Raw genomic sequence first — 13,091 nt, 5'->3', positions numbered from 1 at the left:
CATTCAATATCAAATATTTTAATCCACGTTTTGTTAAGGTCTTTGAGAAATGATTCTAAATCACCGACACGTAAGTACAGTTTGCAAGACGACGTTTACACAATAGCAGTTATGTAAAACATAAAACTGGCAAAGCTGATATGGAACAACTAATGACCTCTTAACAGTGAGAAACCAAAGGATTCGGCCCTATACTAACTGGTGGGCTATGGAAGGTAGCAAATTTGTTTCATGAACTTAAGTTTATCTTCCTAGAGCACACAAACATCACTGGACCTCAAACAAGCTATTAAGTTGGTGCAAAAGTAATTGCGGTTTTTGTCATTAAAATGGCAAAACTACAATTACTTTTGCACCAACCTAATACAATTACAAACTGGTCAGATTATTCAGCAACCGTGTTTGTTTTTAACCCCCAAAAGTGAGCCAAAGACTTCACTAAAAATCACTTCACTGTGATTGAGGGGTGGGGGTTCTAGACTGCAGCGAGTCTTTTCTACATGAGATACACACGAGGAGAGAAAACCTCTATTATTATTAACCCAAGGCAATGCTTTAACACTTTATAGCAGTCACTATGGAAGTTGCTTCACACTACCTGAGTTGAAGTCAGCATGGGACAAATTTGTGGAATGGTTATGCAGGAAGGTCAGAAAGGCTCAAAAGCTTAACAGGTCTAGCCTAACTTCTGTATTTTACAGGAAAGGAAACTAAGGCCCAGATTACTTATGTGACTCTCTGAAGGCCCCCCAGCCAGGCCTAATGTGTTTACTTTGTGTCAACAGAAACCACAACTGTAATTCTAATACAGTACAAGCACATGGTAGTTACTAGTGAACAAGGTTTGAACAAAGTTGACTGAAAAAAAGACATGTCCGGCCATGCAAAAATGTCAACGCACACGTTATGCCTTTTCAGGCTTTTGCAGAGGAGAAGAGGGTGGATAGGGCACCTAGGAAACCACTTTCCACCAGGAGGTTTAGCTGTGGTATTTCAGAGTCCTCTCTTCTACAGGCCTTCTTTGGTATCCCAGCAAGAACACCCAACACTTACCTGTTTACTGACCACACAGATGGGGTGAATTCTTAAACTGTCCTTAAGTTGCTGGATTCTGGACTCTAAAAACTCTGGAGGGTCCAGAGCTTTTCCCGTCTTCCCTCTCATCTTCTCCCACTGTCTCTAAGGCCTGGAATCAGGTGGCCTGAGAATACCCCCAGAGGCAAAAATGCTCCACCCTGCCAATTTCCGCGGGTTAGTGTACCCACAGCTTGCGAACTGCAGGTGGTGGCTAGGCGACACTCTTAAATGCTCCTTCCATCAATGACCACTCTACTCCCATTTTGGAGTTCCCATCCGGGGCTTGCTTTCAAGTGCCTTTAAGATCGCCTCTACTGGCCTCTTTTCCCTCACCTCTGTCGACCTACGAAATCAACAGGCCTGCCGGCCTAACGCAGGCGAATAAACGTGCGAGACCACTGCTGAAATATAATTCAAATGCAGGCTCGGCCTTTTGTTCCTCCTAGGTCAGAGAGGCCAGAAATACCTTCCTGGTAGCATTTCTCGTCTCTCGATCCAGGCTGGTCTTATTATACAACGGATGTCCCTCGGCGTTTGCAGAAAAAGGGCCCTGGGAAGCCACTTAATTGGTTTTGGGGGAGGGGAGGGCGTGAATTAATAAATAACGATAAAAATAGAGAAACCCAAAAAAGTGGCAAACTGGGGGCCCTGGAGGAGGGAAGCACATTCTGTCTAAAGCCCACGAGGGCAGAAGTTCGGCTTGGGGCTGGAAGACGCCGAAGGGGCAGTTCGGCAGCGCCAGACGCCCCAGCCGACTGGGCCTTAAAGATGACGGGGCTCCCGCTCATAGGCCGGCACCCCTCGGCCCACAAATCCACGGTATCTTTCTTTGCTTTTTTCCCTGGTTTCTCGGGAAACCCTGAAAACGCGGAGGGAGGCCTCACAGGGATAGCAGCCTGCGGCCTCCCCGGCGGTTTCAGTGACCGGCTCGAGGCCTGGCCAAATCCTCCGCTTCACGCAGGGCCTCGAAGGCCGCAGGCCCCGCCCACGTGGCGGGAGGCCCGGAGCGCAGGGCGCGAGGACCGCCACACAATGGAGGCCAAAGCGGGCCCCGCGCGCCACCGCCGCAGCGAGCCCCCTGCGCGCCGCGGGCGCCGGAAGATTCCAGAACCGGCCCGCCCGGTGGGGGGAGGGGAGAGGAACGCGGATCCCCGAGCTCGTCGGGTCGCGGCGGGTGCCTCAAACCCCTCTCGGCAACTCCACTCAGTCTTCCCAGCCAAGCCCAGAGACGAACGACCCCCAGTTTGGGCGTTCCGGCTACCGCCAGCGCGACCGCAGTTCCACCATACTCACCCGTGGACGCCATTTTCTCTCCTTCCTCCTCGTTCTCTCAACGTCCGTCTCCCTCTCGCTTTCCCTCTAGGCGCCGCACTGCGCAGGCGCAAATCCCGCAACCCCGGGCGCGACCATCAGGCCAGGCCACGGGGGTGGGGTCAGGAGGGATGAACCACCGCTTTCTCGTTCTTCGCGTGCGCAACCCTTGTCCCAATCCTCTCTAAAGAGCGCCCGACGTGACACTCGGGCCAAAATAGCACCTAAGGGGCCAGAGCGCCGGTGAGCGGGTCTCAATGTGAAACCGGAGAGGCTCTCTTCACGAGGCTAGGTTGTTTGGAATGGTTCCGTCCGCTGGCTCTAGGGACCGTCGCTGAAGAGTCTGCCCTGCAGGCAGACGGAGATCGGCGGGAGGGCTGGGGGAAGGGACCCGGACTAGAACAACTGCTGACTAATCCGCGGGCCGCGGGGAATGGGTGGCGCGCCAGCCGGTCGGCCGGGGTCACGCGGCCGGGTGTGCGCGGAATGGATTCAGGGTTCCCCGATCTCGCCCGGGAGCTAGAGTCCCGACTCCCAGCCCGGGTCCCTGACCGGCCTTTCGGGGTTGCTGGGCGCGCTCTGCAGTGAGTACCCGGGACGCGTGGCCCGGGCCAGCGGGGAAGGGCCCCGAGGCCGGTCGGCTAGGTGGGAGGCCTCGAACGCCGTTTCTGGCCCCGAGACCCCGTCCCCGGTAACGGTCGAGGTGGAGCACGCCCTTTAATCATCCCTCATCCAATACCCTTGTTTCTACAGAAGGGGAAACTGAGGTCCAAGGAAATTGAGTATCTTTGCAAAGTCCCCAGCTGAGTTCGAACCAGACAGATCCTGGGACCCCCTACTCTATCCGCCACCCGGAAGAATCTTCGTCCTTGTCTTTCCATTCTGCCCTCCCGGCTTCCCAGTAAGGTAGGCAGGGCCTGGTGGTGCACTGCCCGTTTCATAGATTGAAGAAAGTGAGGTCGAGGGGGCTCAAGTCCCAGTTCCGAGTGTCCACGGGCAAGCCTTTCACCCTTGCTAAGGAGCCCAGAGCTGGGGAATGGTTGTGAGGTGAGGATACAGGAGGAGGTTTACGGTGGGTGTCTTGGCCCCAAACCCTGCCTCCAGGCAAGGCTGGCCCTGCCCACCTCTCTGGACCTCTAACCCCAGCCCCCTAGCTGGATACCCGGGTCTACGAAGGGCAGGGTTCACCTTCAAATCCCTCAGCAGGACCAGGAGTCAAGCTAGTGTCCTTTTTTCAGTGAACATATATAAAGCACTGGTTGTGTGCTGCGAATACCCTGGGAAAGGTGGGGTTTGATCAGAGGAGCCATGAGCTCAGACCACCTGCCTAGGGAGACAGACTGGTCAAGCTGTGCTCCTAAGGATAAGATCCCTGATGTTGGGGGGCCAGAGGAGGGGAAGGGATATTTGAGCTGGGCTTCCAAGAGTAAAATAGGAGTTTGCCTGCTGGCGAAATGGAGGGAAGGACAATGCAGGCTGAGGAGCTTTCCACATTTTTCCTGCAGGAAACTGGTAGCTGTGGAGAACGCGCTTGGCAGGGGAGCAAATTAGGCAGCCTTCTTGTCTCTCTGGGATCCTGCTTCCTTCCCTGAATCAGCTCAGTGGGAGTCCTGGGACAGAGAGGCTTGACCAGGGACCTACAGGCCCTGGAGGACAGGCTGGATGCAAGAGGAGAGCACAGGGAAGAAGGCCTTGCTTTGGTGAGCAGGGAAAGGCCATGTTTGAGGGCCAAAGCTGGGACCAGCTAGGCTGGAGCAGCCACCTCCATATTGAGGCCTTCTCGATGGGCCAGTTGGTGGCTACCAACGCCCGCCATGATTAGTGGGGATTGCTATGATTTATGGAGCAAGAGTTGTGGGCCAGGGCCTACCTTAGCCTATTCCTTTTTATTTCATCATCCTCTGAGGAAAGGAATTTCTGAATTCCCATTTTACAGATGAGAAAGGAGAGGCTCATCTGTAAAATGAGGCTCATCTGTAAAAAGATGAGGTTGGAAACTTGCCTTGGGACACGGAGCAGAAAGAGGTGGAGCCCATACTGGAGCCTTCCTGTGGAAAGGGGAGCTACGGCCAGAGGGGCTGTGCCAGTAAGGATGCAGGAGGAGGCTTATGGTGGATGGGCTCACCCTCAAAGGGGATGTCTCAGTCCCAGGTCTCTTAGTGTGGCTCAAGGTGTGGGACTCCTGCCCTTCTGCCCCACCCTTCCCCGGTCTGCTTGCCCATTGGCTGGCCCCACTCCAGGGTCAAGGGCAACTGAAACCATCTGGAGCATTAAGGCTGGGCACAGGGTAGGGGAGGAAGGAGGGAGGTAGTAGCCTGAGGGAAGGGGGAGGACAGAAGCGGGCTAGAGATGGCCCTGAATTCGCCCAGGGGGGTGAGGGGCTGAACCCCTCTTTTTGGGAGTTTAGGGCCCATCAGGACTCAGGAGTCTCTATGCCTGTCCCCTGCCAGTCCTTAAACAGAGGTGAGTGGAATGGCAAGATGGCTTGTGAGTGCATGGGTTAGGGTCTGAGCTCCACTATGGCCGAGCTGCTGGGCCTGCCTCTCCAGCCTGTTTCCACCTCTGTAAAATAGGGCTGTTGATAAGGTGCTTGAGAGGGTATTGGTGAGACAAAACCTCCAATAACGACTTGTTATTGTTTTCTTTTACCCCCAGCGCACAGCCCTAGGACCACCCTTGACCATCCTCAACCAAGCTATGCATGCCAGGGGCTCCCATGGCCCACTGTCCCCGGCGCTGCCTCTCGCCTCCTCAGTCCTGATGCTGCTGATGAGCAGCCTGTGGCTGGTGGGGGCCGGCCCCAGCCTGGTCCTGGCTCCGGAGCTATTGCTGGACCCCTGGCAGGGTGAGGGCCAGCCACGTGGACCTTGGAGGAAGCAGGAGACTTGCTGTAGGGCCTGGGCCCAGTTGGCAGGAGCAGCACAAGGCCTCCAGGGGTCAAGCAGGGATGGGGCCCAGTGTCCCGGGGGAAGCGTGGCCTTAGGAGCATGCTCAGCATATCCACAGCCAAGAAGGGAGGCAGAGGATTTGGCAGGGTGGGCTGGAACCTGTGGGTAGGAGTGCTTTTCTCATGGTTTCCCGGTCTGGCAGCTTTTCCTTGAAATAAGAACTAAGGCTGAGCGCAGTGGCTGACGCCTGTAATCCCAACACTTTGGGAGGCTGAGGCAGGTGGATCACTTGAGGTCAGGAGTTCGAGACCAGCCTGACCAACATGGTGAAACCCTATCTCTACTAAAAATACAAAAATTAGTTGGGCGTGGTGGCACGTGCCTGTAATCTCAGCTGCTCCGGAGGCTGAGGCAGGAGAATCACTTGAACCTGGGAGGTGGAGGTTGCAGTGAGTTGAAGTTGTGCCACTGCACTCTGGCCTGAGTGATAGACTGAGACTTTGTCTCAAAAAAAAAGAGAAAACAACTAAGACTTTCAGCTAAGCATGAGGATGGAGGAGGAGGTGTTGGGGGTTCGAGGAGGGACCTTAGCTGAGCACCTGTTTCCCAATCATAACAACTCCAGTTTGTATTTGAGGACCCCCAATGATGCTCAGAGAGGTTAAGTGATTTGACCAGGGTTACACAGCTTGAGGGAATGGGGTAGCTCCAGGATTGAAGCAGGCCATCTCATGCTCTCAGCCAGGTATGATTTAGTAAATACAGAAGCAGAGTACCTTCATGGTGTCTGGGACATAGTGAGTGCTCAGTTGCAGGTTGTCAGTGCAAAGACTGAGTGGCAGGTGCGGTGTGTTCTGTCTAATACCACAGAGGCATAGCCACAGTGTTTGGAAGTCCTTGGTCCCGTCCACCAATGATGAAGGGCTGACTGTGGGCAGACTGGCTCCTGGGGAGGGGAGGTGGGCTCAGCAGGTGGCCCTGGTGTAGGGTAACCTTCAACCTAGCACACCTGGGACAGCCTTGGATGTTGGGGCCACTAACCTGGCACATAAGCCCCTTCTCTCTCCCAGTGCACCGGCTGCTGACCCATGTCCTGGGCCACACGGCCCTGCCGGGCCTGCTCCTGAGCCTGCTGCTCCTGCCCACCCTGGGCTGGCAGCAGGAGTGCCACCTGGGCACGTTGAGATTCCTGCATGCCTCAGCTCTGCTCGCCCTGGCTTCTGGGCTGCTGGCAGTACTGCTGGCAGGCCTTGGGGTGTCCGGTGCAGCTGGCAGCTGTGGATACATGCCTGTCCACCTGGCCATGCTGGCTGGGGAGGTACACCACCCTAAACGGCCCCGTGGGGCACTGCCACCATGGCTGCCACCGTGGCTGCTGCTTGTCCTGACCCCACTGCTCAGCTCTGAGCCACCCTTCCTGCAGCTCCTTTGTGGCCTCCTTGCTGGCCTGGCCTGTATCCTTTGCCTGAGCCCAGGGCCCGTGGGGATGTGTGGGTTCTGTGGGTGGGTGCCTAGGAAGGAAGTGGCACAAAGGGGTGAAGTCCCAAGCAATACCAAGGAGCCGTGCACACACATTCCAGGAGCTTCTCCAAGTCTTCCTCTGGGACATGCTCTGGGCTGGGACCTGGGGGGGTCATGGCCTGGTGGAGGTGCCAATTACAATGTAAAGGGCTCTGTGGGCTCCCTGTAATATCAATGCCATTCTTCACAGAAATAGAAAAAATAATCCTAAAATTTATATGGAACCACAAAAGGCCCTGAATAGCCAAACCACTCTGAGCAAAAAAATAAAAGTTTAAAAAATTAAAAGCCTGGCCAGGTGCAGTGGCTCACGCCTGTAACCCCAGATCTTTGGGAGGCCAGGCGAGCAGATCACTTGAGGTTAGGAGTTTGAGACCAGCATGGTGAAGCCCCATCTCTACTAAAAATTAAAAACTTAGGCCAGGCACAGTGGCTTACGCCTGTAATCCCAACACTGGGAGGCCAAGGTGGGCGGATCACAAGGTCAGGAGTTCAAGACTAGCCTGGCCAACGTGGTGAAACCCCATCTCTACTAAAAATACAAAAATTAGCTGGGCGTGGTGGCGTGCGCCTGTAATCCCAGCTACTTAGGAGACTGAGGCAGGAGAATTGCTTGAACCTGGGAGGCAGCAGCTGCAATGAGTCGAGATCATGCCACTGCACTCCAGCCTGGGCGACAGGGCGAGACACCAGTCTCAAAACCCCAAAAAACAAAAATTAGCTGGGCGTGGTGGCAGGCGCCTGTAGTCCCAGTTACTTGGGAGACTGAGGCAGGAGAATTTCTTGAATCCAGGAGGCAGAGCCTGCAGTGAGCCAAGATAGTGCTGCTGCACTCCAGCCTGGGCGAGACAGCAAGACTCCCTCTCAAAAAAAACAAAAGCCTAAGTGAATGGAAAGATCTCATGTTCATGGATTGCAATACTTAATATTGTTAAAATGTTAATGCTACCCAGTTGATTTATAGATCCCACACAATTCTTATCAAAATCTCAGTTGTCTTTTTTTGTTGTTGCAGAAATTAGCAAGCTGGTCCTAAAATTAATATGGAAATGTAAGAACCCAGAATACCTCAGATAATCTTGAAAAAGAAAAGCAAACCTGGAAGACTTACACTTTTCAATTTCAAAACTTAAAACTACAAAAGTGGCCGGGCGCAGTGACTCACGCCTATAATCCCAGCACTTTGGGAGGCCAAGACAGACAGATCACTTGAGGTCAGGAGTTCAAGACCAGCCTGGCCAACATGGTGAAACCTCATCTCTACTAAAAATACAAAAATTAGCAAGGCGTGGTGGTGCATGCCTGTAATCCCAGCTGTTCAGGAGGCTTAGGCAGGAGAATTACTGGAACCTGGGAGACAGAGGTTGCAGTGAGCTGAGACTGCACCACTGCACTCCAGCCTGGGCAACAGAGTAAGACTCTGTCTCCAAAAAGAAAAAAAAAACTGTACAGAATTATAATAATCAAGATATTGTGGTACTGGCATCAGGACAGACATACAGATCAATGGACTAGAATTGACGATCTAGAAATAAACTGTTACATTTACTGTATAGTCAATTTATTTTGACAACAGTGCCAAGTTGATTCAATGAGGAAAAGAATATTCTTTTTTTTTTTTTTTTTTTTTTTTTTTTTTTGAGACGGAGTCTCGCTCTGTCGCCCAGGCTGGAGTGCAGTGGCGCGATCTCGGCTCACTGCAAGCTCCGCCTCCCGGGTTCACGCCATTCTCCTGCCTCAGCCTCCCGAGTAGCTGGGACTACAGGCGCCCACAACCGCGCCCGGCTAATTTTTTGTATTTTTAGTAGAGACGGGGTTTCACCGTGGTCTCGATCTCCTGACCTTGTGATCCGCCCGCCTCGGCCTCCCAAAGTGCTGGGATTACAGGCGTGAGCCACCGCGCCCGGCCAAGAATATTCTTTTTAATAAATGGTGCTAGAGATTGGGTGAAGTGGCTCACGCCTGTAATCCTAGCACTTTGGGAGGCTGAGGTGAGCTGATTTCTTGAAACCAGCAGTTCGAGACCAGCCTGGCCAACATGGTGAAACCCTGTCTCTACTAAGAATACAAAATAATTAGCCAGGTGTGATGGCACGTGCCTGTCGGGAAGCTGAGGCAGGAGAATTCCTTGAACCTCGGAGGTGGAGGTTGCCGTGAGCTGAGATTTCACCACTGCATGTCAGCCTGGGTGACAGAGCGAGACTGTCTCAAAAATAAATAGTGCCACAGTGCTATTTATTGGGTGTTCTGCTTCTGAGAGAGAGAGATTTTTTTTTTTTTTTTTTTTTTTTTTAATTTTTTAGAGACAGGGTCTCATTTTGTCACCCAAGCTGGAGTGTGGCGACGCCGTCATAGCTCACTACAGCCTCAAACTCCTGGGCTCGAGCGATCCTCTCGCCTCAGCCACCTCAGTAGCTGAGACCACGTCCAGCTAATTTTAAAATTTTTTTGTAGAGAAAGGGTCTATGTTGCCCAGGCTGGTCGTGAACTCCTGGCCTCAAGTGATCCTCCCGTCTCAGCCTCCCAAAGTGGTGGGATTATATAGCTGTAAGCCACTTCGTCCAGCCCTAAGATGATTCATACCTATCGGGGAAAACAGTGCCACTGGAGAGAACAGGCTGGCCCCTGTCCTCTGGATTGGGGACAGGAGTTATCCAGGCCTGTCTGAAGGCAAGAGCAGGTGTGTCTATGGGACTTCTTCCAGGAAGGGTGGACTTTGAGTTACAGACCTGAAAAGGTGCATAGGGTTCTGGGAAGAGAGGGGGTCAGGGGTGAGCCCAGGCTTTGGGGTAAGGCATACCTGGCTCTGGCTGAGTAGTTTCAGGCAGATCCCTTTTCCTTTCTGAGCCTCTCCTGCTGACCAGGGTGACGCTATTCCATGCTGGGCCACAGTGAGGAGATGGGAGGGAATGGTGGCCAGCACACTTGGCATGGGGCCTGGCCTGTGGCGTGGGCCCACCCCTGGCTGCTTTTGGTTTTCCTTGACTGGCCGCCCTGCCCTGGGCAGACAGACGCAGCTGGGGCCTTCCGGTGGCTGGAACCCTCAGAGCGACGGCTGCAGGCGCTGCAGGAGGGCATTTTGTGCGGGACCTTGGCGGGGTGCTGGCCCCTGAGGCTCCTTCCCACCCCGGGCAGCCTGGTGGAGCTGCCTGTCACCCATCCTGCCGGAGTGAGGTGAGGGTGATGGGGAGGATGCCAGCCCAGGTGGGCACTGTGGCAGGGCTGGCAGTCAGGCCCTCTTCTGTTCCCACTCCCCTAGGCCTCCCATCCCTGGACCGCCTTATGTAGCCTCCCCTGACCTCTGGTCCCACCGTGAAGGCTCAGCCCTGTCCCCACCAGGCCTGAGGCCTGTGCAGCCCACCTGGGAGGGCTCCTCAGAGGCCAGCCTGGACTGGGCTGGGGCCAGCTTCTCCCCAGGGACTCCGATGTGGGCGGCCTTGGATGAGCAGATGCTGCAGGAGGGCATCCAGGCCTCACTTCTTGATGGGCCAGCCCAGGGGCCCCAGAGCGCACCATGGCTGTCCAAGTCCTCTGTCTCCTCTCTGCGGTAAGGTGGAGTGGGCAGAGGGGGGGTCCCCTCATGTAGGGGCCGGTGTGGCCCTGACACTCCCCACTTGTCCCCCCACCCCCCACAGGCTGCAGCAGCTGGAGCGCATGGGCTTCCCCACGGAGCAGGCGGTGGTGGCACTGGCAGCCACAGGCCGCGTGGAGGGTGCCGTGTCACTGCTGGTTGGAGGACAAGTGGGCACTGAGACCCTGGTGACCCAGGGAAAGGGTGGGCCTGCCCACTCCGAGGGTCCTGGGCCTCCCTAGCCCAGGCAGAGAGTGAGGCACAGGCAGGCCCTTGGGTACTAAGGGCTGGGCTGCATGTGGGTAGCCTGAGCTCCTGCTCTGTCTATTGAGGACCACAGTGGGGAGCAGGGGCACCTCTGGAGGCAGGAGAGGCCAGCATGCTGCCCTAGTATGTGTTTAGAATAAAAACCAGTTTGTTTTTCAACCTGGACCTCCTTGGAGGCAGCAGTTGTGTTTGACTCTTCTGTGTTGGCATCAGGGGGATGAATGAATGAGCGAGCACCAAACGAATGACCAGTTGTGGGAGAGCTGTTCCCTGATGTCCGGAGACACAGGCTTCCTGGCCCTGCACCATGTAGCCTGTACCTCCAGGAGGCTCTGTCCTCCAACACAGAGCATTCTTCACCACCCATTTCCAGCTCTCCTCCCATCGTATTCTCATTCCTAGCTGCCCCCATCTAACCACACACTGAGACCAGGCTGCGGGGAATCAGGTAGGGGCCTTTATTGGCCAGCACACATCTACCTCCTGGCATCTGTCACAAGCATTTGTGGGAGCAGGCAGCCCCTTCTCCATGTCCCCATCCCCAACCTGAGATGTGGGAGGGCCTGGGGGCTCAGAGGGGAGAAATGAGGCAAGAAGCCCCTGGTGATCCAGTCAGAGGATTGGGCAGCTTGACCTTGGGGTGGGGAACCCAGCACTGGACAACAAGGAGGGAGGGGCACAGGAGGGCTCCCCAAGGTTTGGTTGGGGAGGAGAGGGAGGAGGACTGCTCCCTGCCCTGTCATCCCTGCATGTGCTAAGCCCCAACTCCTGAGCCCTCCTGTGTCCCTCAGTGCCTTTGGGCCTGGATACTCAGACAGCAGATGAGACGAAGCCTTGTACCTCTACCCCTCCTTGAAGGCCTGCCTCCCCCCACTTCACAGAGGGAAACTGAGGCCCAAGCCTCTCCTCTCAGCCCCTGCTCAGCCTCAGACATGTGTATGGTGCCAGGACTGAGACCTGCTTACCCCTAAGGCCTAGATGGCAGAAGGGACCCTGAGGATATTAATAAATATGGACGGGCGGTCCCTGGAGGCAGCTGGCCGAGTCCAGGTAGGAGGGGAAGCCTGGCCTTGTCTGCCCCAAGGGCCGCCACCGCCCTCAGCCTCTTTCGTCCCGGCTCCTGGGGGCCACGATCCGGTAGTTGGCTGCATGTCCGCCCCTCTTGCCCCGAAGGAGGCTGGGGGTGCCTGTGCCGGCAGGGCCTGCCCCAGACCCCATCTCTGGTTCTGCCGGAGGGAAGGAGAAGGAGAGAGGCCACATCAGGGGGGTTCATGTGAGGTACCCACCTCCCCTTGGCCCTCTAGAGGGTGGCAGAACTGGGCACCCTCTGCCAGGTATAATCCACCCTGGTATCTGGCTGCAGAGCTGTGGGAAAGGGGGTCTACAGATTGGGGTCTGTCAGGACTTACCAGCCCCCCCAACCCAAGGAGAGCACTCAGCGCTTCTGTTTGATTCCTGCTTTGTCAAGTGGGGTTAACCACACCCACCGCCTTTAGGAAGTGTTTAGCATGCCGTGAATGCTTCACGTAAAGGCTGCTTCTTTTTTCGATTCATTTTGGGGTGGAGGTGTGCCCTGAATCATCCCTATGTGGTAGCTGGGTAAACTGAGGCTAGGGAACAGACTTGGGCTAGGCCACCAGTTGGGGGGAAGGGCTTAGGAGGCCAGGCTCTGCCACTGACCTACTGTGCAGTCTTGGGTGAGCTGGACCTCTATCAGGGTCTCAGTCGTCTCATTGCTAAAACAGGGCAGTTCTGGAAGGAACCGGAAAACTACTCATCTTTCAAAACCAAGGGTAGGAGCTATCTCCTCCAGGAAGCCTTCTGTGACTATCATCTCAGCCCTTCCCGAAGTAAAATGAGCAGGCCAGGCAGGTCAGAATAGGCTGTTTTTCTAGGGGGAGATGGACACTCAGGGAGGAGAGGGCCATGGGGGAGGACTCGGCTAAGCCTCCATAGGACAGATACTTGGGTTCTGGTGAACACCAGGTTCCCATTGAGGGCACTGCTAGGGAGTGGGCTGTCCCCTCGTAATCATGACTGTGCCCTGACCCTGTGTGGCCCAGCCACCCGTACACCTCTGGGTTGAGATGAGGGCTCTTGGAGCAGACAGGCATATGTGGTCACTGAAAGGGACATTCCATGCCTTAACTCAAGGAGCATGGGAGGGGAGCGGCACAGAGCACTGGCCCCAGTGCCAGCTAGGATCATGTACTGGTCCTACTCTGCCAGTTATGTGGCCTTGGGCAAGTCGCAGAACCTCTGAGTGTCATCTGGAACGTGGGGATAAATAGTCCCGTTTTTACACCCTTGTGATACATGTGTTTACCATGACCAGGACTGGAAAGTGGTTTTCACAGGAAATGCTGGATTATTATGGTTACTAGGTTGGTGTCGCTTCCACCCAGGTCTCCTGCAGGTCTGGTCCCTGTGAGTTTGTCACAATCAAATTTGGGGCC

The 13,091-nt window shown here is 55.1% G+C and overlaps 3 protein-coding genes across 25 annotated transcripts in view; 1 reads left to right on the top strand and 2 right to left on the bottom strand.

The window, feature by feature from the left end:
- Positions 1 to 2,525, bottom strand: part of LOC105487270 (EWS RNA binding protein 1) — a 32,239-nt gene extending 29,714 nt beyond the window's left edge. For 5 of the 13 annotated variants that reach the window (XM_071080344.1, XM_071080348.1, XM_071080345.1 and 2 more), the window contains exon 1: positions 2,371 to 2,523. In XM_071080344.1, the coding sequence (XP_070936445.1) occupies positions 2,371 to 2,383 (13 nt within the window). In that variant the 5' untranslated portion in view covers positions 2,384 to 2,523. Of the gene's footprint in view, positions 1 to 2,370 lie in introns of all 13 variants that reach the window. The other 8 variants (XM_071080350.1, XM_071080347.1, XM_011750708.2 and 5 more) reach the window with 5 other exon arrangements.
- A 212-nt stretch (positions 2,526 to 2,737) lies between these two features.
- Positions 2,738 to 10,794, top strand: LOC105487269 (rhomboid domain containing 3). 7 transcript variants are annotated; one of them, XM_024794602.2, is made up of 9 exons: positions 2,738 to 2,972; positions 3,142 to 3,294; positions 3,894 to 4,088; positions 4,325 to 4,474; positions 5,044 to 5,233; positions 6,347 to 6,730; positions 9,809 to 9,971; positions 10,204 to 10,344; positions 10,433 to 10,794. In XM_024794602.2, the coding sequence occupies exons 4-9, from the start codon at positions 4,325 to 4,327 to the stop codon at positions 10,608 to 10,610; spliced, it is 1,206 nt and encodes a 401-aa protein (XP_024650370.1). In that variant the 5' UTR covers positions 2,738 to 2,972; positions 3,142 to 3,294; positions 3,894 to 4,088; the 3' UTR covers positions 10,611 to 10,794. The 7 variants fall into 7 exon arrangements, with proteins under 7 accessions (XP_024650370.1, XP_011749007.1, XP_024650368.1 ...); XM_024794600.2 differs by having other exon boundaries at positions 2,739 to 2,972; positions 10,057 to 10,344; XM_024794601.2 differs by lacking the exon at positions 2,738 to 2,972 and adding an exon at positions 2,981 to 3,033 and having other exon boundaries at positions 10,057 to 10,344.
- Positions 10,795 to 11,070: 276 nt separating this feature from the next.
- LOC105487273 (EMI domain containing 1) overlaps positions 11,071 to 13,091 on the bottom strand; it is a 65,443-nt gene continuing 63,422 nt past the window's right edge. For all 5 annotated transcript variants that reach the window (XM_071080353.1, XM_071080354.1, XM_071080355.1 and 2 more), the window contains exon 16: positions 11,071 to 11,861. In XM_071080353.1, coding sequence (XP_070936454.1) covers positions 11,734 to 11,861 — 128 coding nt within the window. In that variant the 3' untranslated portion in view covers positions 11,071 to 11,733. The remainder of the gene's footprint in view (positions 11,862 to 13,091) is intronic.

The sequence above is a fragment of the Macaca nemestrina genome, chromosome 15 (genome assembly GCF_043159975.1).
Source record: "Macaca nemestrina isolate mMacNem1 chromosome 15, mMacNem.hap1, whole genome shotgun sequence".
Classification (NCBI taxonomy): domain Eukaryota; kingdom Metazoa; phylum Chordata; class Mammalia; order Primates; family Cercopithecidae; genus Macaca; species Macaca nemestrina.
Note: the sequence above shows the minus strand (reverse complement) of the source record. Positions and strands in the feature narration are given on the sequence as shown.

Excerpts from the sequence above, each read along its gene's own strand:
- LOC105487269 (XM_024794600.2), top strand. The coding sequence starts at position 4,325 with ATGAGAAAGGAGAGGCTCATCTGTAAAATGAGGCTCATCTGTAAAAAG. Across the intron at positions 5,234-6,346 it reads ATTGCTGGACCCCTGGCAGG|TGCACCGGCTGCTGACCCAT; the intron begins GTGAGGGCCAGC and ends TCTCTCTCCCAG. Across the intron at positions 6,731-9,808 it reads CCTCCTTGCTGGCCTGGCCT|ACGCAGCTGGGGCCTTCCGG; the intron begins GTATCCTTTGCC and ends CTGGGCAGACAG.